The sequence below is a fragment of the Pygocentrus nattereri genome, chromosome 14, assembly GCF_015220715.1.
Source record: "Pygocentrus nattereri isolate fPygNat1 chromosome 14, fPygNat1.pri, whole genome shotgun sequence".
Lineage (NCBI taxonomy): Eukaryota > Metazoa > Chordata > Actinopteri > Characiformes > Serrasalmidae > Pygocentrus > Pygocentrus nattereri.
In genome coordinates, this window is record NC_051224.1 from 20,107,501 (window position 1) to 20,129,155 (window position 21,655).

Genomic DNA, 21,655 nt, shown 5'->3' on the forward strand with positions numbered 1-21,655 from the left:
TACCAAGAAGCTGCTTGTAACCTAGGTTAGCTGGTTAATTTGAGAAGTTCCACGAGTAGATATCGTGTAATAACAGTCAGCAGCCACATTCGTTGTTTGTCCATTTATTGTGTTTTTGTTTGCATAAGCTGCCTGTCACAAGTCACAAATGGGTGCTAGCTGCTTAGCCACATGCACTTGAGTACAATTTTGTTGGGTTTGTATTTTACTTTTACTTCTTTTAGTCAGTTGTATTTATGAGGAGAGCTTTCTTCTTCCTCAGTTCAATTCCACTTCTAAACATTAAGGCCCTAATTCCTTATGCTGAGGTGTTTTAATTTCATTCGAAGTGTTATTATAGACCCAAGTAGAGATAAATAGCTTAGAGTCTAACAGGCTTCAGTTCCTGTGCTAGTAGGTTAGATGTTGGATGTGCTAATAAGTTCCACTGCAGTTCTATAGGGAACTCCGTACTGGAGGGTTTTTCTACTTTGTTGGTTTTTTTTCCATGAGGTTTGAGCTCCTCTATCCACTTCTAGTAGCTGAACCTTATTTTAAAGCTGTTTTTCTTCCCATTTTGTGGCAGCCATGTCATCAGAAGAGGAGAGATACAAGCTGGTGGTGGTGGGCGGTGGTGGTGTGGGGAAAAGCGCACTGACCATACAGTTCATTCAGGTAAATTGTGTCATACTTGTTAAATCTATTAATCATGTGGTTGAAAATGTAGGCCAGGAGTGCCCAGCCTGTGGGGTAGGGTCCAGCACAGTGTGCTGATTTCCCCTCTGCTTGATTCAGCGTGACAATTAAAGTGATAGTTTGAAGAAAAAAAAGAGAAGTGTTCATCATTTGCACCTTACCATAAATGTACTTGATCAGCCTAGACATGTTTGGTGTCTGAGGCTTGCTTCTTTAGTTTTGCACTGGAGCTACAAGACTAATGTAGCCAACAAGTAAAGTAAGCACACTTGCCTGAGTTGTTAAATAATTTTAAATAGGCTTGCTTTTCCGATGCTGTTTGAGATGCTAGACACCAAATGTGCCTGGGCTGATTGACCACATTTGGAGAACACAAATATGTAATTGATTTTACCCTTTTTTTTCATGAATGAGTTTAGTGTGTTACAGGGGCTTTATCCTAAAAGACAGTAGAAAGTAGGTGTATTTGTGTGTTTTGGATGTTTATAGGGCTAAAATGCCCTTTTAAAAAGTAGAAAAAACAGAAACTCACCTACAATGACCAGAAGAACATTTTGGAAAACCTCCCTTTTTCAGTCGCGTAAAGCTGAAAGGACAGAGTTTCTTCTTGGCTTCTTGAGTTAAGGTTAACGTTTTAAAGGTTTGATATTACTTGTTGTTAAAGTGGAATTCCAGCCAATTTTTAAAATTCATTCATGAGTTCAGTATAAGGATGTAAGTAGTCATTCAGGGTGGTTTGATGTGAAACGCTCGGTTCTGGAGAAACGTAATGAGTCACAGTTGTTCACAGTGGTGGTGATGGGAACCAGACGCCTGAAGCGTTTCATGCTTCAAGATGGTTATGAATACACTGCCTGATAGTTTTGAGATGAAGTTTGGCCTCTTTTTTTTTTCATTCACAGCCAAGAGAATCTAACAGGTCCCAAAGAAAACTTATTTTTCAGATGAACTGTTCTCAACATTACATATAGACACTCACGTTTGGGTCTGCTCATTGTTTTGGGTGGTACATAAAAGATCTGTATTTGATGTGTAGACATCGTGACCCCCTGGTTTCTATCACTACTGCTGTAACGCAGTCAAAGCTGATAAGTTTCTCTAAAGTGAACCGTATCACATAGAAAGACCCTGAATGACTTTGCTTACAAAGATTGAATTATGCTGACATATATTTTAAAAATATGTGGAATTCCTTTTTAAATAGACTTAAGTAGAATTGCTTTTGGGATTCCTGACACTGTACAACATACTGGACCCTGAGGATGGGCATACATATAACATCATGACACTCCTAGGCGTTTTCACAGTACGCTGTGTGTAATAATATTTAGATTTTGTTGACATTTCAACAAACTCAGTTCAACGCTCAGTTATTCATTGTCATGAAGTACAACAGTATCCACAACATGCTCAGAAAGGCATATTGTGACATAATTTGACAATTAATTGTAATAATGGTTAATGTCTTCATTCCCCTACTAGACACCAAACATGGCTTGGCTCACTTATTACATGTAGAGTATGGGGATGTACTCCTTTAGTTTCAAGGATTAACAAGTGCATTAGAGAAGTGAAATCACTAAACTGTGCTGCCCCCAGGCCATTTAATGAGAATGAATGGCTGTTTATCATGAAAATGTTCTCAGCTGTATAAATACTGTGTTCTGTTTTATGTCTAATGTCTTGTACAGTGCACTGCATGTCAAATTACTCTGTTGTTTCTGGTATGGCTTGTGTAAACTGTAGCGAGGGGCAGTTATCACTGATTTCGGAGTGTGTGTTAACAGGCGAGTGAAGTGTGTTCTCAACATGTCCTCTCATGTCGAGGCCCAGAAGCCTCTTTGTCTGCGAGGCGCAGCATACTGAAAGCAATAATATCTGACTCTTCTCCCCGTCACAGTCCTACTTTGTGTCAGACTACGACCCCACCATCGAGGACTCCTACACCAAAATCTGCACCGTGGATGGCAAGGAGACCCGATTAGACAGTATGTTGTTGTTCATGTTGTTGAAATGGTTGTGTGTGTGTGAGAGAAACAGACAGACTGTGACAGCTCTTAGACACAGCAGATTTTTTGGTGCAGAATTGCATCATTGTGTCGAATGATGAATCATGGTTAGCTTTAATAGTTCCTGACCAGATTTTGTTTTGACTTGCTTCGTCAGTTCGTCAGTACTTTGCTTTCAAAATCAAGCGACCACAGTTAGCAAGCCCTAAAAACCATATGACTCCCTGTAGGTGTAGGTGCAGTAAAGCTCATGAAGTCATGTGGTTTTGTCATGTTTTTGTCCCGTCTTCGATTACTTCACAATTGTGTTACGATCATGTAATTTCCTGTAGGGATGGGTCAGAGTTTTCAGATGTTTGAATAGTCATACATATTTTTAATAGATAAAAAAATCGAGATTGACACTGGGCATTTGTTTATTGCTGCTGTTGGAAAAAACTTTGCTTCTTCAAAATGGTAACTTTACAGGAGAAGCAAAGAAATTACTTTACTTTTAAAGTCAATGGAACCAGACTTTTTTCCAAGTCACTTTGGGCTGTTTATTTTGGTCTGTTCATTTTGAAATTTACACACACCTTAAAGGAACAGAGGCTTTTTGAAATTGTCAAAAATGAAAATGCACCATTTTCTTCCCACAGTAGGTTTTTTCTTTCTTTCTTTCAATAATACATATGAGCACAGCAGCTGTCCCTTATGTTGTGTGAAAATTTTGTGGTGAACGCACAGACCAAAAATGATGGAAAATTGATCCACAAGGAGGATTCTTTTAACAGCAACAAGGATTTTAAACATCCATCATTTGAACTACTGTGTAAACGATAAGTGTGATAAAACTGCAATGTTAAAGACGTTGACAACTTTCAGGGGTAAATGTCAAGCCACCAATTGGATTTGGGTCAGAATTTAATATAGTTTAGCACTATATCCTCCCTGGTGGTGTCTCATGTACAGAATTTTAAGAGGCCTATGTTTCGTTTTATTTTCCCCTCAATAATGCCTTATGAACTCCTGAATTTGACTTAAAATTTTTATTTCTGCTGTTTTGTTTGCCTCCCAGAAGGAGAAGTGGCCTAGATGATTGTGTGTGTGTGTGTGTGTGTGTGTGTGTGTGTGTGTGTGTGTGTGTGTGTGTGTGTGTGTGTGTGTGTGTGTGTGTGTTCTGTTTGTACTATTCATATTTGCAATTATATTATAATTTTACATGTACTGTTACAACAGCCTGTACTATCTACATTTGCATTCTCTCCACTCACTCACTATACATGTATATTTATACTAGCAACATCTATTTCTTTTTACCACTGTACCATCCTTATTTGTACATGTCATAACTCTCAATTGTCAGTTACTTCTTCATTTTATATGTAAACAATACTGTATTTTGGACTTTCTGGTGAGATGCTAGTTGCATTACATTGGCTCTGTACCTGCACTCTGCACAGTGACCGAGTTGAATGTAATCTAATCTAATATAATGTTACATTCGGAATGTGCGCCTCTCACATGTCTATCTCTGTGGTTTCATTAGTTCTGGACACCGCAGGTCAAGAAGAGTTTGGAGCGATGAGGGAGCAGTATATGCGTTCAGGAGAGGGATTTCTGCTGGTGTTTGCCCTCAATGACAGTGGAAGGTAAGTTTGCAGTAAAGCCAGCAGCATACTTGAAATTGCTATTGGTCTGTTGCACAGAGCATCTAGTGGTGCTAAGTGAGAAAGACAAAGTTATTTTAGTGTATTTACCACAGTGGGTTAAGCAGTAGTTCATCTTTTAGGTCTGTTGTCGTTGAAGGTTTCCTGTTCAAATTAAATCATTTTCTTAATGCAAGTCTTCCATATCTTTAAGCTCTTGCACAGCACTGTAGGTGCTAACATAGTTATATGCAGAGGGGACAACCCCACACCGTGGCTTGATATAAAACGTGTGTGTGTTGTGTCTGTAGAGGAACAGAGAGTGTCTTGCCTTTGTGTTTGAATGAGTGAAAGGGAACAGAGACTGTGTAGGTGTGAAAGTTGTTGTTGTGGTTTTTTTTTTTTTTTTGTTTGTTTTTTTTTTTTGTCTTTTCTTTTCACAAGAGAGAGAACCTATGTGTGAGTGAGAGCGATAATGTTTGTGGTCAGGTGCTGAGAAAATGGCTTAACTAAAGACTGTTTGTGTGCTGGTGTGGTTTAGCAGGCTACTTCTAATCTGCTGCATGGGAGTCTCCAGTCATGTAGAGACGTCATGGTGAATAGTAGTAGCTGTTTTTCTAACAGCATTATTGCCTGAAGTAAATCCTCTACAAGCACAATAGCCAAGAGAGAGACTCAGCAAAGCTTTGTTTTTTCTACAACTAGTGTTAAGATCATACTGACTTAAATCTCCATGAAACCCAAACACTGGGTAGGAGTGAGCAATGTGACTATCATGAAAAATTAACTCAATGAGTTACATTCTGAGTACATATTTGTGTATATCGACTAAGTACAAATGAAGAGCACATAACATTTATGTCCACCTTCTTGTTTCTACACTCATCGTCCTTTTTATCAGCTCCACTTACTGTATAGGTGCACTATGTAGTTCTACAATTACAGACTGTAGTCCATCTGTTTCTCTGATACTTTGTTAGCCCCCTTTTACCCTGTTCTTCAGTGGTCAGGACCCTCATGGACCCTCAAAGAGCAGGTACTATTTGGGTGGTGGATCATTCTCAGCACTGCAGTAACACTGATTTGGTGGTGTGTTAGTGTGTGTTGTGCTGGTCTGAGTGGATCAGACACAGCAGTGCTGCTGGAGTTTTTAAACACCTCAGTGTCACTGCTGGACTGAGAATAGGCCACCAACCAAAAATATCCAGCCAACAGTATCCTGTAGGCAACATCCTGTGCGCAGTGTTCTGTGACCACTGATGAAGAACTAGAGGATGACCAACACAAACTGTGCAGCAGCAGATGAGCTGTCGTCTCTGACTTTACATCTACGAGGTGGACTGACAAGGTTGGAGTGTCTAATAGAGTGGACACAGTGTTTAAATCCTCTAGCACCACTGCTGTGTCTGATGAGTGTTACTGCAGTGCTGAGAATGATCCACCACCCAAATAGTGTCTGCTCTGTGAGGGTCCATGGGTGGTTCTGACCCCTGAAGAACAGGGAAAAAGGGGGCTAACAAAGTATGCAGAGAAACAGACGGACTACAGTCTGTAATTGTAGAATGACACTGTGCACCTATAGAGTAAGTTCTGTTGATAAAATGGACAATGAGTGCAGAAACAAGGAGGTGGTCATAATGTTATGCCTGATCAGTGTATGTTTTATTTTGTTTTTCCCCCCATTTGCTTACCTCTAATGTTGGTTCAGTGTTCTGTTCCACTGTGGGGTTTGTGGGAGTCACTAAATGTTTGCTGTCTTTCACATTGCTGTAGGGTGTTTTCCCTTTTCTAGAATGTTCTCCCTGTTCAAACTGTTCTACGATATCCGGCCCATTCACACTATTTAGTCTTCCCATTCATTCTGTTCTAGAATGTTATCCCTGCTTCATGTTGTGTTGTTCAGTGTTCTAGAATGTTGTTCCCCAATCACATGGTTTTAAAATGTTATCCCTACTTCGCACTGTTGTAGTCACGCTGTTCTAAAAAGTTCTTCCCTATTTACACTGTTGTAGAATGTTGTCCCCATTCACACTGTCCAAGAATGTTTGGCCCTGTTCACACTGTTCTGTAGTATCTTTCTCTGTTCATATTGTTCTAGAATGTTATCCCCACCTCACATTGTGCTAGTCATGCTGATCTAGAATGTTCCCCTCCTTTCACACTGTGTTGTTTACACTGTTCTGGAAAGTACTTTCTCATTCACACTGTTCTGGAATGTCACCCCCTACTTAAACTGTTCTAAAATGTTTTCTTCCATTTACATGGTCCTGCAATGTTTCCTCCACAACTTTTTCAAATTATTATTCCAAGCCTAGTTGCCAATATTGGTGGTTTTAAAATCCACAAATAACCATTTAATACATCTGAATAGATAGTAATTAAGTTCACACCCAAACACTGCACTGCTCTTAGGATGAGACGGATATATAAAAATGCATTGTCTGTGATGATCAGCCCAGATGCTACAGGTGTTGGCAGGTAGAACAACACTGGCTTATTCCATACAAGGCCATCTGGAACTTCTAGTGGGCTTCATGAGTTCAAGCATTAAACATAATGGGGGGGGGGGAAACTTGCTGTGAATAGTAAAACTCTGTGTTTGAATCCTCTTTTTCAGTTACAATGAAATTCAGAAGTTTCACACTCAGATTCTCCGAGTAAAGGATCGGGATGACTTCCCCATGGTCCTCGTTGGCAACAAGTCGGATCTGGACCAGCATAGAGTGGTAAATACCCATAACACAGACAACCAGGCTGTTATTACTGTGGATGATGTCATGGAGAGTTGTTCTGTTACTATGGTGTTGAAGTGTAACTGATTGTGAAGAGTTTAATCTGTAAATTATTTGCTTGTGTTGTCATGCTGGGCGAGTGGGTGAGGTTTTTAGCTGCGTTCACATAACAAGCCTCATTGCTCAAATCCGATTTTTTTTTTTTTTTTTTTTTTTTGCTCAAATCTACTCTCTCTGACACCATGGTTCACACTCGTTTAGATAAGTGTTTCAAGACTGTCACTAATGTGAACGAACCAGCTTCCTGAAATGAGCCTCATACGCACATCCTACTCGGTAACGTCACGTGAATGAATCGCGTGCAGCAGCAGCAAACTAACTAGCGGAACAAGCTTCGCTGTGAAGATGAATAACTGATCAGCTCTCAGCTTCATTATTAGAGCAAGACGAAGGAGAGAAAAGGTTAGATGAGCTGCTTTTCTTTCCATTTATGTTTGGTGATGTTGCCATGGTAATGCAGAATGATGGCACATGCGCAATGGGGCAGGGTGGTATGGGGGGTGGGAGCACATGAATTCCGATCTGGGCGTCATATGACCACAAATCGGATACGTATCCGATATAGGACCTCATATGAAAGTGGCTCGGGTCAGATTTGAAAAGATCAGATATGTCCACACAGCCCTGAAAACATCAGATCTGAGTCACATTAGGGCAAAAAATTGGATTTGTGCCACTTCAACCTGTAATGTGAACGTAGCCTTTGTTTCTCAGTTTGGTATGTTGTTTGCAGATCACGAGAGAAGAGGCCATGGCGTTCGCCAGAGAAAACCGGATCCACTATATGGAGTCATCAGCTAAGAACCGCCACAATGTGGACGAAGCTTTCCTGGAGGTGGTGCGAGCAATAAGGTAAATTTCAGAGTTCATAAACATTATTTGCGAAACGCACTGAAGATGCTTAGGTTATTAAACATGAAATTGTGCAAGTTTCTCTTTTTGGGAAATTTAAATGGAGATTTTAATTTGCTCTCCTGCCAAGTTGTTGAAATTTTTTATTAATTAAAAATTGGTGGGGTATCACGCCAGTCATATTTTAATTTTAAAAATGGAAGATTTTACTAAAGGGATTCTTTCTCTTTTTTTTTTTTTTTTTTTCTCTCCGTTTCTTTGACTTTGTCTCTCACTTCTTTTATTTTCTTATTCTTTCTTTGTATCTTTGTATTCTTTTGTTCTCTTTGCATTGTTTCTGCATTTTTCACTTTGTTTGTTTTTGTTTTTTGTTCTCTTTCTTTTTCATTTTTCTTCCTTTCTTTCTGTTTTTTTTTTTCTCTTTCCACTTTCTTTTTTCCCCCTTTTTTCTTGTTTTATTCTTTTTTTGTTGTTTTCTCTTACTCTCTCACTTTTTCTTGTGTTCTTTCTTTCACTTTGTCTAACGATTTTTTTCATTCTTGTCTTGCTTTTTCAATTATTTCTTTTGATATGTTTTTTTTTTTTCTTTCTTTCTTTCTTTCTTTCTTTCTTTCGCTCTCGCTCGCTCTCTCTCTCGTACAGAAAGTTTCAGGAGACGGAAAGTCCTCCTGTGCTTACAAATCACGGTAGGAAGCAGCAGAATCGTGGCTGTCCCTGCACCATCCTCTGACTGTGTCCACACTGTCGCCATGGAGACTGAAGCCCCACCTTCCTGTCTGGTGCCTTACATGTCTGCACTGTGTGTGTGTGTGTGTGTGTGTGTGTGTGTGTGTGTGTGAGAATGAATGTGAGAGATTCAGTGTCCAGAACTGCTTATGGTGGCATCGTATGTGCCCAGTGCAAGTGAACAAAAGTGTGTGCGTGCATGAATGAATGCTCTTAGTCATAGTAGCGGGAGCGTACATTGGTAATATGGGAAGTGATTCTCTTCGTGAGGGAGCACAGCGTCTAATCTTAACAGTTTAATTTCCGCCTCTGCACTTTTTTTTTTTTTTTTTTTTTTTTAAACAACCACGTTTTATTTTTTTATTTTTTATTTTATTTTTATTTTTTTTTAAATTAATTTTATGCATTTTTCAGTGAGGGGTTTGGTCATTTCTGAGTCAGCATTTCAAACATTTCTCTTAGGTCTATTTCTGTGCCTTTTCTGTACATGTCTGCTGATATGTAAACAAAATATCGGTCAAATTTAATACGTTTTAAATGCAAATATCTGTCAATACAGCTGTGATTCTGATATCCTGCATCTCTGATTTCTATCCAGAAAGACTGCAGTAGAGAATGGAGGATAGAGGGAGGGACATTACTATATGTGTGTACCACATATGTGTATACAGACTGTACACAGTATCTGGCTGCTTTGACATGGTTGGACTGATAAAGCTGCTTTATTAGGCAGGTGTTCTGTATAAATCACATAAGAGAGAAAGTTTTTGCCCATATCTGTCAGTGGGTTTTCTAAACTAAGCAGCCTTCTCGCTTAACCAGCCCTGGCTTATTGGAAGAAGATAAACCTCTTCAGTTTTGAATATGTGAAGCTGGCCTCTGACAGTGCTTCCAGCTCCAGCCCAGGTGAAATCCAGCACTGCAGTTTTGTATTCCTACTTTAAAATGACTGACTGTTTAGTAAATTTAATTCAGAAGCTACATCACAGGCATGTCACATATGTATAAATGTACAAGTGAAAGTTTCAGACCTTGTCGCTGTCCGAAAACTTAAAAAAATTTTTTTTATAAATATATATAAATGCAGCACAGCAGCTGCCCTTTGTTTATGATGAATGGACCAATAGAAACCCTCCAATTCTACATTTACAGTACCAGGTTGAAGTGGCACAAATCTGAATTTTTAATTTTTTTGGCCCTAATGTGACTCCGATCTGATGTTTTCAAAACTGTGTGGACACACACAAATCAGATCTTTTCAAATCCGACCTTAGCCACTTTCATATGTGGTCCTAGATCAAATGCGTATCTGATTCGTGGCCATGCGACCTTAATGTGATGCTCAGATCCGAATTCATGTGCTATCTTTTTCCCACTGCGCCTGTACCGTCATTCAGTGTTACCATGGCAGCAGTGCCAAACAAGCCTTGTAAACGGTGGAAAAGAGGCTCATGTCACCTTTTTCTCTTTCATCTCGCTTTTATAATGAAGCTGAGAGCTGATCAGAGTTATTCATCTTCACAGCAAAGTTCCTTCTGCTCGTTAGTCTGTTTACTGATGTACTGATGATGCATGTGGTGCATGCAATTCATTCACATGACGTCACTGAGTAGGATGTGCGCATGCAGGTCATTTCAGGGCACTGGTTTGTTCACCTTAATGGCAGATTTGAATCACTGGGGCTTGTAATGTGAATGTAGCCCAAGTTGCTTGGAATAAAACATTTGATACATTACAAGTAGAAATTGTTTTTGCGATCTCCTGTAAACGTACCATTTTGGAATTGCTTGTCTTCTCAACAACGATACGTTCAATACTGTGCAAAAGTTTTAAGCATGTATGCATTTATTTGCTCTGGGGGAAAAAATATAACTAGAATAAATACAAATAATATTAAATAGTGATTTTAAATGTGTCACTAAATTAGATGAGCTGGTGGAGTTTAACACCTCTTTGTGATAGCTGGGGGCATTCAACAGGCATCTCCTTTTTGAAAACAAGAAATTTGTGGTCATATTACTGCAACAGTAATAATTTTTTTTGTGCAGTTTCCTCAGGTGACTTTTGCACAGTACTCTGTGTGTGTGTGTGTGTGTGTGTGTGTGTATATCCACACGCAGCCATCACGCATCTTTCTGCTCATGTTGTCTCTAGTGAACCACACTTTGTGCCAAGCAGCAGATTCTTTAGGTGTTTTCATTTCACGCAGACAGTTTAGTGTGGATTTATGTCACCATCACTTATATAAGTCATTAAAAACGAGTACGAGCTTTATAAAGGAGAGGAGTAATATGACTCGGCAGTGTTGGATTAATTGCTCCTTCGGCAGTATAAATTTAGTATTCATATAAACCAAAGAACATACTGTATCTTTGCACACCAACAGTTAAGCAAAAGTAGTTTGACACTAAACTAGATTATTTGTGCGTTGTTGTACTGTAACTCTGGGGGTGGGTTGTTCGTGTGTGTGTGTGTGTGTGTGTGTGTGTGTGTGTGTGTGTGTGTGTGTGTGTGTGTGTGTTTTGGAAAACAGTTTTATGTGGCTGTGTGAAGGTACTTGTATTTTGTGCATTTGCAATTTGTCTGTAAAGCTTGTGCTGTTTTTATTTGATATGCTTTAAGCCTATTTGATTTACTTGATCAGTATATGGTGATTTGTACACAATTTGCAGTCTTGCTATGTTAAAGGGGAATTCCATGCTATTTTTCAGTTTCTACAGAATTCAGTGGTTGAGGTGTACACGGTCACTCAGAGTGATTTGGTGTCATGGTTTATTATAGAGAAGCTTTCAGACTGATTTCTCTACAGTGGTGGTGATGAGAACAGGGGTCACTATGTTTACAACATAAGTAAACACTTTATTTACTGTCCAAAAGCACATGTGTACCTATGTGTGCCTTCTTTGTGTTTATGTGTAATGCAGATGATGGCATGTACTTCTCTCTTTTTTTTTAAATAAATAAATTTTAGGCAAAAACTTTGACTAAAGACTATCATAAAACAATGTCTCAGGCATTCGGCTGCCATTTCATGTAATAAGTTTCTGTGAGTGGCTTTTCAGGGGATTAAACTCTTCAGACGTCTGGTTCCTATCACCACCACAGTGAACAATTCTGATTAGGTAGGTTTCTCTAGAACGGAGCATTTCACTCCAAACCGCTCTGAATGAGTTTGTTTACACATTATTCATTTAATTATACAGAAAGTTTCAAAAAAATCTGAATTCCTCTTTTAAGTGCTCAAAGTGGAATACAGCTGTTCCTTTTTGACACACAGGAGGGCGCCAAACTTCTGAACTAAGACAGGACTCAAGACAGCAGTGTTTTCAGTCTTAAGGCTGGAGTCTGTAAGAAATGCATATTGTAATGTGATACAGGATTGTATAATTTTAAATAATCCTTCATACAAGTCCTATAATTTCATTTATTTTAAATCAAACTCTTTATCACGGAGTGTGTTTTTATATGCAATTTATGATCCAATAACTGCAGAAATCCATTAATGATCGGGTTATTAAGCGCGTGTAAACATACTAGGTGGCTCTGAATAGACATCAATCTAATATGCTGCAACATTTAGGCTTCCATTATAGAACGTTGACATTTTTATACTGAAATGGATCTAAAACGTTTTTGTACACAATTAAAGTGATATTTACTTAAGCCTAATGATTGTGTTTTCTTTCTTATGTGTTGCTGTTGTATTGGGACCTTTTCAGTAAATTTGGGTTAATTACATTTATGTAAATTAAGTTTGCCAATGTCTTAATTTCATAGGTTTACTAGGTAGTGGATCATTTGTCAAATTGAGTACGTTACTTGAGCAAAATTAAACTGTATTAGCTTCTATATAAGGAAAACTCTGTGTTTTAACCTGATGTCTATCTGCTGCATCCGTGGTCAGTCACCACAGTCATTTCTAACAGTTTTTATGTATAAGCCCTTGTGCTTATATCAGTGATGCAAATTTTGGCACATTCTGTGGACAGATAACTGACCATCATGAGTCAACGGTTAAAGATGAACTGGAAGCTGACCTGTCAAAATGTCAGTTATGAATCAGAACCTGTACACTCTCGTAACCATTGTACCATAATCTATTGACACGATATGTTCTAAGCTGTACTGACTCCACACAAACCTGTTCTGTTTGAAAACCTTCGGTTATGGAAAGGTACAAATATGAACTTTTCACCTGGAAAAAATCTTAAGGTTCACAATTTGACCTTAAAACTAGTGTTATACCTTTTTGAGAGAGCATTTACATTGTTTGTACCTTGATGAATGAAAAATCTACATGCATAGAACCTTTATTTCTAACAGTGTACAGGAATTTTGAACAATGTTCAGTCATTGATATACGCACGCTTATAAGCAAACAAGACTGAATTCTATATTAATGCAGTGGACAGTGGAATGCATTACTGATCAGTGGGGTCAGACAGCTTATTTGACGTTTATGGTACCTAAGAACCCGGTTTGACCAAAACTGGGGCTTAAATCCATAATAGCGCTGCTTGAAAGTTTGTGAACCCTTTATCATTTTGTCAATTTCTGCATAAATTTAACCATAAAAACCAGATCTTATTGTCATGGCACTAAGTAATGAGAACCCAAATAAACAAGTAACACAAACAACTGCATAGTTTTTCAACCATTTATTTAAAACGTACTCCAACATTAAATGTCTCCCTTGGCAAAAGTGCGTTAACCTCTAAAATGATCAGTTTGTTGTGTTGGATCACTGGTTCAATCAGTATGGATGACCTCACCCCATTTAAGAAACATCACCCTGTTCACCATCAAAGTCTGGTCTTTACCACTCACATTTGTCAATCAAATGAGATTTCTGAGGGCCCCAGAGCATGCCAGTGTTTATTAGGCCAGAAGAGGTTCCAAAACTATTTTTGACAAATTTGGACTTCACTCCACAATCAGGGAAATCCTGAATAGGAATAGTATGTATGGAAGGAGAGCATGGAGAAAGCCTTTTTCCTCCAGAAAGAACATTTCTTTCTTTTTGATGTTTCCTAAAGACCACTTGGATGAGCCAGAAGACTATTCAAATAATGTAATGTGAAAGAAAAGGCAAATGAATCTTTAAGGCTTACATGAGAGAAGTTTCTCCAGCACAGCTTATCATCATTTAATGGAGCTTTAAATTTTTAATTGTATCAAGAAATTCAACAGGAGAGTGTTGGGGCATCCATCCGTGAACTGAACCACAGCAGAAGGTGGGTCCTGCAAAAAGACCACTTTCTAGTTAATGAAAAACCATAGTGAAAGCAGAAGATGTTGCAAATCTAATCCTTATATATCATATTCTTGATATAAATGATTATTTGTTTATTTAGATTTTCTTTATCTGTTATGAGTTAAATGAAGGTCTGATTATATTTTAGATGATATTTATTAAAATTCCCAAATGATGAAGGCTTCACAAACTTTGAAATTTGTATGTATATATATATATATATATATATATATATATATATATATATATATATATATATATACACACACATATATATATATATATATATATATATATATATATATATATATATATATATATATATATATATATATATATAAATGCACACGTTGTTGACATGACTGGAACATGTGATGAGCTCCTAAAAGTTCCAGGTTCTGAAATTCAACAGTTATTGTTACCAGCCCAAGTTAAAGACCATGACTGGGGCAGCTTTGGCTCAGTGTACCTCAGTAGCACTTGAAAGTCTGTCCACCACATCCTTCTCTATAATTTTAAACACCTAGGTGCGATTTCCTCACTCTGCTGTGCAACACGCGTTCTCATGATGGGCTTCTGTCTTATAGCTTGCAGATGTTTGCTTTCAATATAGTATATTGTTGTAGTTTTGCTGTCATCTTCTTGAAGACTGATCCCAAACGATGCTAATTGTAGCTGCTCTCGTCATTTTTCAGTAGGCCTGAATCTAGAAGACCCAGCTGTGTTCTATGCTCTCATGCATAAACTTCAAAAACTTCACAGCAAGAATGGCCTGGGCTCGATTTCCCAGCTAGGCGACCAGGGTCCTTTCTGTGTGGTGTTTGCATGCTTTCCCCATGTTTGTATGGGTTTTGGTGCTCTCGTTTCCTCCCACAGTCCAAAGACATACAGTCAGGTAAAGAGATGCTAAATTCACCCTAGGAGTGAGTGTGAATGTGTGTGATGGACTGACGGACAGAGCTCCAGGGCCACATGCAGCTCTTTTACTGCCCTGTTGAGGCTCCTCAGCAGAATTAGATTTGTAGGTAAAATTAAAATAATCCTCCTTTACTTTTTGTTCAATACAGTTTAACAAATGGTCTTAAACAGTGGAGTTATATAACCTATAACTGATAACTTACTGACCTTTAACCCTGAAAACTGGTGCGCAGACTGCTGGTCACATCAACACAGACAATAGCCCCACCCAGCTAGTAGCTAACGAAACAACAAGAGAACGATTGAAGACAAACATTGATAATTTGGAGACGAATGGACTCATTTGCATTTCTAAGCACTCCAGCTGGTTTCCTGATAGTTTCTCTTTGCTGGTGAAATATGTCAAACACTAAAAAGTCACAAAGATGAAGTCGGCCTCTTGTTAGAATCATCCTGTTCCACCTTTAATGGTTCCATTTAAGAGAGAACAGGAAAATTCAAAAGCTGGTGAATGAGAAGCAGCTTCAGCCTTAAAAAAGGTGAAATGTTGAGACATTTTACAAGAAACTTTACAAGAATCTACTTTTGCGGAAAAGTTTCCTGCCAGAGATGCATTCTATATGTGTCCAGGGAAAACTCATCAACATTATTGAGTATTGTAATTCACAGTATAATACAAATGTACATTTAGCAGATGCCCTTCTCCGGAGTGAGGTGAGTGAGTGTAATGTTAGATGACTTGTCCAAGGACTCTTATTGTGCTACAGTCAAACCTGATCACAAAATAAGCACACACAATTTCATCAACAGTTCTGTTATTGATCAGTTCCTTCTTTGGAGAGTCTGTATGATCAAACTCATGTCTGGTAAGAGTTTATGCAAAATGCACAATACTTCAACTACCTAAAAAATGCTCGATTTGGGATAGTGTAGTGGGTAACACCTCTGCCTTCTATGCTGTAGACTGGGGTTCAGTCCCTATTTGGATAAGCACCCTACACTATACCAATAAGAGTCCTTGGGCAAGACTCCTAACACCACCTTTGCCTACCTGTGTAAATGATCAAACTGTAAGTCCCTCTGGATAAGAGCGTCTGCCAAATGCCATAAATGTAAATGATTTGCAGTTAACTAACCAAAACTATTATCAGTGTTATCTTTAATACCAAAGAATACAAATAGAAAAAAACTAATAATCATGGTAATCCACTACAAAAGTGGATGTGCTTATTGTACATGCTCTTTGATATAAACAAATGTTGCAACTATTCCACGTTCCATTTAAAGAAATATTACACTGTGCGTTTGTTTTATACTACTGACTCCGCCCACAAAATAAACAATACAAAACACAACTAGTGCAGAAGCATCTCCTACACACCAATACCACAGTGTTTAAATATCTTATTTTAGGAAGATTATAACACAGTCAGTCTTTAAAAAGCTTAGATGTTTGTTTTTTTTTTGCCAATCATGGTAATTGGGGCAGTCATGGGCTGGAGGTTAGGGAACCAGCCTTGTGACCGGAAGGTCACCGGTTCGATCCCCACAGCCGACAGCACATGACTGAGGTGACTTTGAGCAAGACACCTAACCCCCAACTGCTCCCCGGGCACTGCAGATTGGGCTGCCCACCACTCTGGGCAAGTGTGCTCACTGCCCCCTAGTGTGTGTGTGTGTGTGTGTGTGTGTGTGTGTGTGTGTGTGCGCTCACTAGAGTGTATGTGGTGTTTCACTTCACGGGTGGGTTAAATGCAGAGGTGAAATTTCCCTGTTGTGGGACTAGTAAAGGTCACCTAATCTAAATTTTTCAATCTAAAGTTTGGTCAGTAGGGGGAGCACTGCACTCATTGCTCCACCTAAAACTCCCCCAATGAGCACAGCCATGGGCTCAAAAGCTGTTAAATGCTGTTCCAAAACAAATGCATACTTCACGTAAACAATATGTAAATGAGGTGCACTGAAGCTGCAGTGTCTTGCTGTAGTTACAGCCTCCACTCTTATGGGAAGGCACTAGAAGCTAGAACATTGTTGTGAGGGTTTCTTTGCATTCAGCCACAAGAGCATTAGTGAGGCCTGGTACTGATGTTGGATGGTCAGTTCTGTATCGCTCCAACTCATCCCATAGGTACTGGATGGAGCTCCATCATTCCAGAGAACGCAGTTCCATTGCTCCACAGCTAAAAATGATTTACATTAGGTTTGGTGACCTTAGGTTCATGTGTGGCTGCTCCAGAGTTCCCCTTTTCACTGGTCAGTGCTTTTCTATGGAGACCATACAAGCTCTATGTGCACAAGGGGTGACTTTAAAATAGTTGAATTCACAAATTAGAAGGACTGTCAAGATGCTTTTGGACATATACTTTATCCCAATCATGTTCGAGTGTGTGCGAGAGAGAAAGAGACAGAAGGCCAAAAGAATAGATCTTTTGCAGTGTTGAAGCTGGAATCCAACCATGTTCCTGTTATGTTGTATTTTCGATACGCACCATGAAAACCCGACAGAGCTATAGTCACTTTGTAAGGTTATACCAGGTCAAACTGGTGTTCTTTAAGCTTTCTTCTTTAAACTCAATCAGATTCTTTATCTATCACAACAAACCAGCTAGTAATCCCTGTACTTCATATAAATTAATGAGCTAAATTTTCTGATAACTGAAAAGACACAGTGGACTTACCATGTGCTTTTCTTCATAGATCCTCAGAAAATATGTCAAAGGAAGTCAAGTGATGTCATCAGCGTGACTTATTTCAAAATAAGAGGTATTTTTACGCAATAACACCAGTGACACGACTCCTGGGCACCACAACTTTCATTATATGTTTTTGAGAATATTTATTGTTTTCTTTGTCATTTAAATTATATGTTTCATAGTCATGTATAGATTATTGTAGTTAAAATAGCAGAAAAACTTTTTCTTCAAAATATGGCCTCAGCCTTTACACATGACTGTGGGGACAAGCACTTCTGTTGTGCTTGGAATTCTAGATAATTGATCTAAAAACCAATATTGTACCAATATAGTAAATTCACGGCTTGTAAAGGTGTCATTGTTAAAATAACATTGTTTTATTTTAAAATATTAATAAATTGTAACCCCTAACGTGTTTTTCTAAATCTAATATATCTATAAACGCTAGGTACACAAAAATGGACATTTCTGTAGAAATCAGTGAAATATCCTTTAATTGTGCTTATGTTCATAAACATTGTGACCCAGCTGGCTTCCTAACAGTGGCTACCCTATGTATGATACCGTGCAAAGCAGTGGCACATGTAAATGCATTTGGGCAGAGATGTTACCTGCTAAAGTGATATGAGCAATTGATTAGGGCCCCGAACTTACATGGGGCCCACAGGTTGTTTGTTCAATGATTTTGCCATAAAATTATCTCATTAGAACTCCGCTGATGTCTGAAAGCTGAAAGGATGATCCCACTTAAATATACATTATTGTTATATTAAATTAAAGTATATAGAAAATGTGGTTGATTGTTTCCTTTCTAGTGTTGCTTTATTGTGATCAGTATTTTACTACCTTAAAACTTTTTTCCCCTAATCAAAATTAAACAAATGAAAGTAATACAATTGGTGTGGGTGGGGAGGCCGCTCTAAGCAGGGTGTGGCTCGGGGCCCCTCCGTGTTCATTTGGGTTTTCCAAAAAGCTGCAGCCACTTTAAAAGTTCCTGGTATGCGAGTTCATGGGCCAGTTTCCCGGATAGAGATTAATCTTAATCCTTGACTAAAAAGGCTTTTCAGTGGTGAATCACCATTGATGTTACAGTTAGTCCTAGACTGGGGTTAGTGCGTGTGTGCAGGTGTTCTTTGGAGGTGTTTGGGCTGTAATCTGGGTCACCATGCAAATGTGCAGAGAAACAGCCCTTCATTCATTTAATTTCCAATCCAAAAAGGTGTTTAAGTACAAGTTACTCATCTTTCAGGATATATTTCTGGGATTAGATGTAAAAAAGCCCACTTGCTTAAGGAAGATGAAATAAACCAGCATATCACCGCTGTCTGAAGAAAACCTTGTATCTCCATTTTAGCACCTCTTGCTCTTTACCATGTGTGTAAATTTCGTGATGAATGGACTTAAAGATATGAACCAAAATGACTTTGAAAAAGTTCTGGTTCTATTGACTTACATTACAAGTAAAGTAGGTTTTTTTCCTTATCCTGTAAAGTTATCATCTTCTTTTGACAACGGTGATATACTACTTCATTATATTACTTCACTGAATTATAGTATTTATCAGACTCGCTCCAGTGGTTGGATCACATGCCAGGTACCGAGAGCTTTTACTGAACTGGGAAAATCTGCCTTTAGTTACAGCACCAACAAGCTGGACCCTCACTACAGAAAACACTACAGCTCAGCTCTCTGGGGTCACTCAGTCATTTAAACTTTTACTCTCTAACCACCTCCAGTCTGCCTGCAGCTGTTTTACCAGATTTTTCATATTATTGTCTTATTTATTATTATTTCAGTCTTTTTTCCAGTTTCCTTTTTTGGTCTTATCCTTCTTTTGTTCTATGTAATCTCTTTTGAGTTTGATTTTATTAACTTTAACGTTTTAGTTACACTTTCATTATTGTTTTGTACTTTTTATTGTTTGTATTTTTATTATTGTTTAATTTTTGATACCTGATTTGCATCATTTTTATTATTACTTTTATATATTTACACACATATATATATATATATATATATATATATATATATATATATATTATTATTATTATTATTATTTGATATGCTCTTACACATTTATCAAGTTGGCTACATTGTAAATGAGGGTCACCCTCAATGTTCTCCGATGTTAAATAAATGTTCATTGACTGATTGAAGTGAAACTGGAGTTTATATTAGACCCTACTGAGAAAAGAAAATAAACAAAGAAGCTGCTGGGGTTTTCAGAACAATGGACTGACCACGACAGAGTCCAGCCCCGGATTATTTGGATAGTAAGTGCAAAATTAACTGAATTTTGGAGGTGTAGAAAAAAAGTCTCTGCAGATTCTTTGAGAAACTGAAAGTGGGTCTCCTGAAAAGAGAAATGAAGGAAAAGAGTGACACAGTAAATGCTGACCAAAAAGGCTTCTGTGTCATTTTGTGTTAAATGTTTTCTGCTTTTTGCCCTGAAGCTGAAAAAGAAATAACTTGTCCTCAACGGCTGTTTCACATGGAAACTGAATAAACCAAAAGGTGATCTCTGATTTTTGTTTTGATATGTTAGTCTGAAGTTCGCTGACGTGTCTTCACCAGAATTTTTTACAGTTGAGAAACTGGAAGCCTAAAAAAGACGTGATAACTAACATCAACTAAATTTAGTGTGGTTTAGAAAGAACATGTCACAGAACTGATTCTGTTTGATCTGAAGAGATGAAATGATGTACAGTTATACTTCAGATGAATATCTTATAGAACCAACTTTTGTTTTATTGCATTACATTTTCATCCTTTTTTTTCACAAATTTGAAATTCCTTTTGTTTTTGTTAAAACGGATGGAGTTTAAAGGGGAACTCTTCATTTTTCTAGAAATTTCTGTATAATTCTGTTGCTAAGATGTAAACAATGTCGTTCAGAGTGGTGTGGTGTAAATGGTTAATTGTAGAGAAACTTAAAGACTCAGATATCTTTACAGCAGTGGTGAAAGGGGCCCAGATGTCTACAACACAAATATAGCCATTTTATTTACTATCCAAAACCAGCAGTGAACCTACATGAGTCTTCTGAGTTATTATATGTATATATATATATATATATATATATATATATATATATATATATATATATATAATGATGGTGGTAAAATAGTGGTAATTCTTTAAAAATCTTTTTTTTCCAGGGCCTTACAACACCCTTCATGTACCTCTCCACCACAAATGTATTTTTAAAAATATGTTTTGAGTCAAAAGCTTTCAAAAAAGTATCATACTGTATTACTTTATTCATACTTCAGACTGGTTTTCTTAAGTATTTAGTGTAATAGCTTTTAGTGAAGTGGGATTTAGAGGCATTAAATGACATGGTTCCACCATGGAGCCCCGCTATTGACATCCCATATAAATAATAATGCATGGCCGTGACACATAGGATCCAAATGCGTGGCACGACAGTAAGGCATGGGAACAAGATAATTAAATTGTGGCCATGACTTAGTAAGGCTTGTGAACAAAATCACCCCTTGTTAAGCTGTGGCAAAGGCTTAATTATCTTACCCTGCTGGTGACATCCCGTATAAATAGAAATAATGTGTGGGCAAGTCTTCCCAAGGTGTGAGAACGAGATAATTAAGTTGTAGTCATGATTTAGGAAGGCATGGGAAGAAGATCCTAATGCGTGTCCACAACTTAGTAAGGTGTGATCTCATTCCCACGTTATAGTCGTGGCCGTAGCCGCTACTGTAATCGGAACCACATACCGTGGCCATCAACACGGCTGGTGGCGACTGTGCAATCCGGACTGAGCCGTGTCCTGTGCATTCATCACCCCTTACAGGCTTAGCTCAGGAGCCGCACAGTGCACTTTGTTTTGAGCTTGTTTTGACCTGTTGGACATACCGGCCCAGTGCAAGCACATGGTTCAACATCAGTGCAGCAGCGTAAAATTTTGGAAGAGTCTTGTAGCATGGCATGTGCTAACCTGGGCTCAAGGAGGACGCTGGACACAGGATTCAGAACTGCAGCAGCCTTTACTTTCATTACAAGTTCAAACAAACACGAAACCAAACACAACCAATGCAACAACTTAGTGGTTGCGCGAGTTTGAGAGGTACCGGCTAGATATAGCCAGGCT

At 38.3% G+C, this 21,655-nt stretch overlaps 1 protein-coding gene across 1 annotated transcript in view; it reads left to right on the forward strand.

The window, feature by feature from the left end:
• The window catches only part of rras (RAS related), a 12,906-nt gene extending 560 nt beyond the window's left edge, over positions 1-12,346 (forward strand). Inside the window, exons 2-7 of the mRNA XM_037544488.1 lie at positions 566-654; positions 2,576-2,663; positions 4,213-4,315; positions 6,930-7,038; positions 7,838-7,956; positions 8,599-12,346. Coding sequence (XP_037400385.1) covers positions 568-654; positions 2,576-2,663; positions 4,213-4,315; positions 6,930-7,038; positions 7,838-7,956; positions 8,599-8,686 — 594 coding nt within the window. The 5' untranslated portion in view covers positions 566-567 and the 3' untranslated portion in view covers positions 8,687-12,346. The remainder of the gene's footprint in view (positions 1-565; positions 655-2,575; positions 2,664-4,212; positions 4,316-6,929; positions 7,039-7,837; positions 7,957-8,598) is intronic.
• Positions 12,347-21,655: the final 9,309 nt, after the last annotated feature.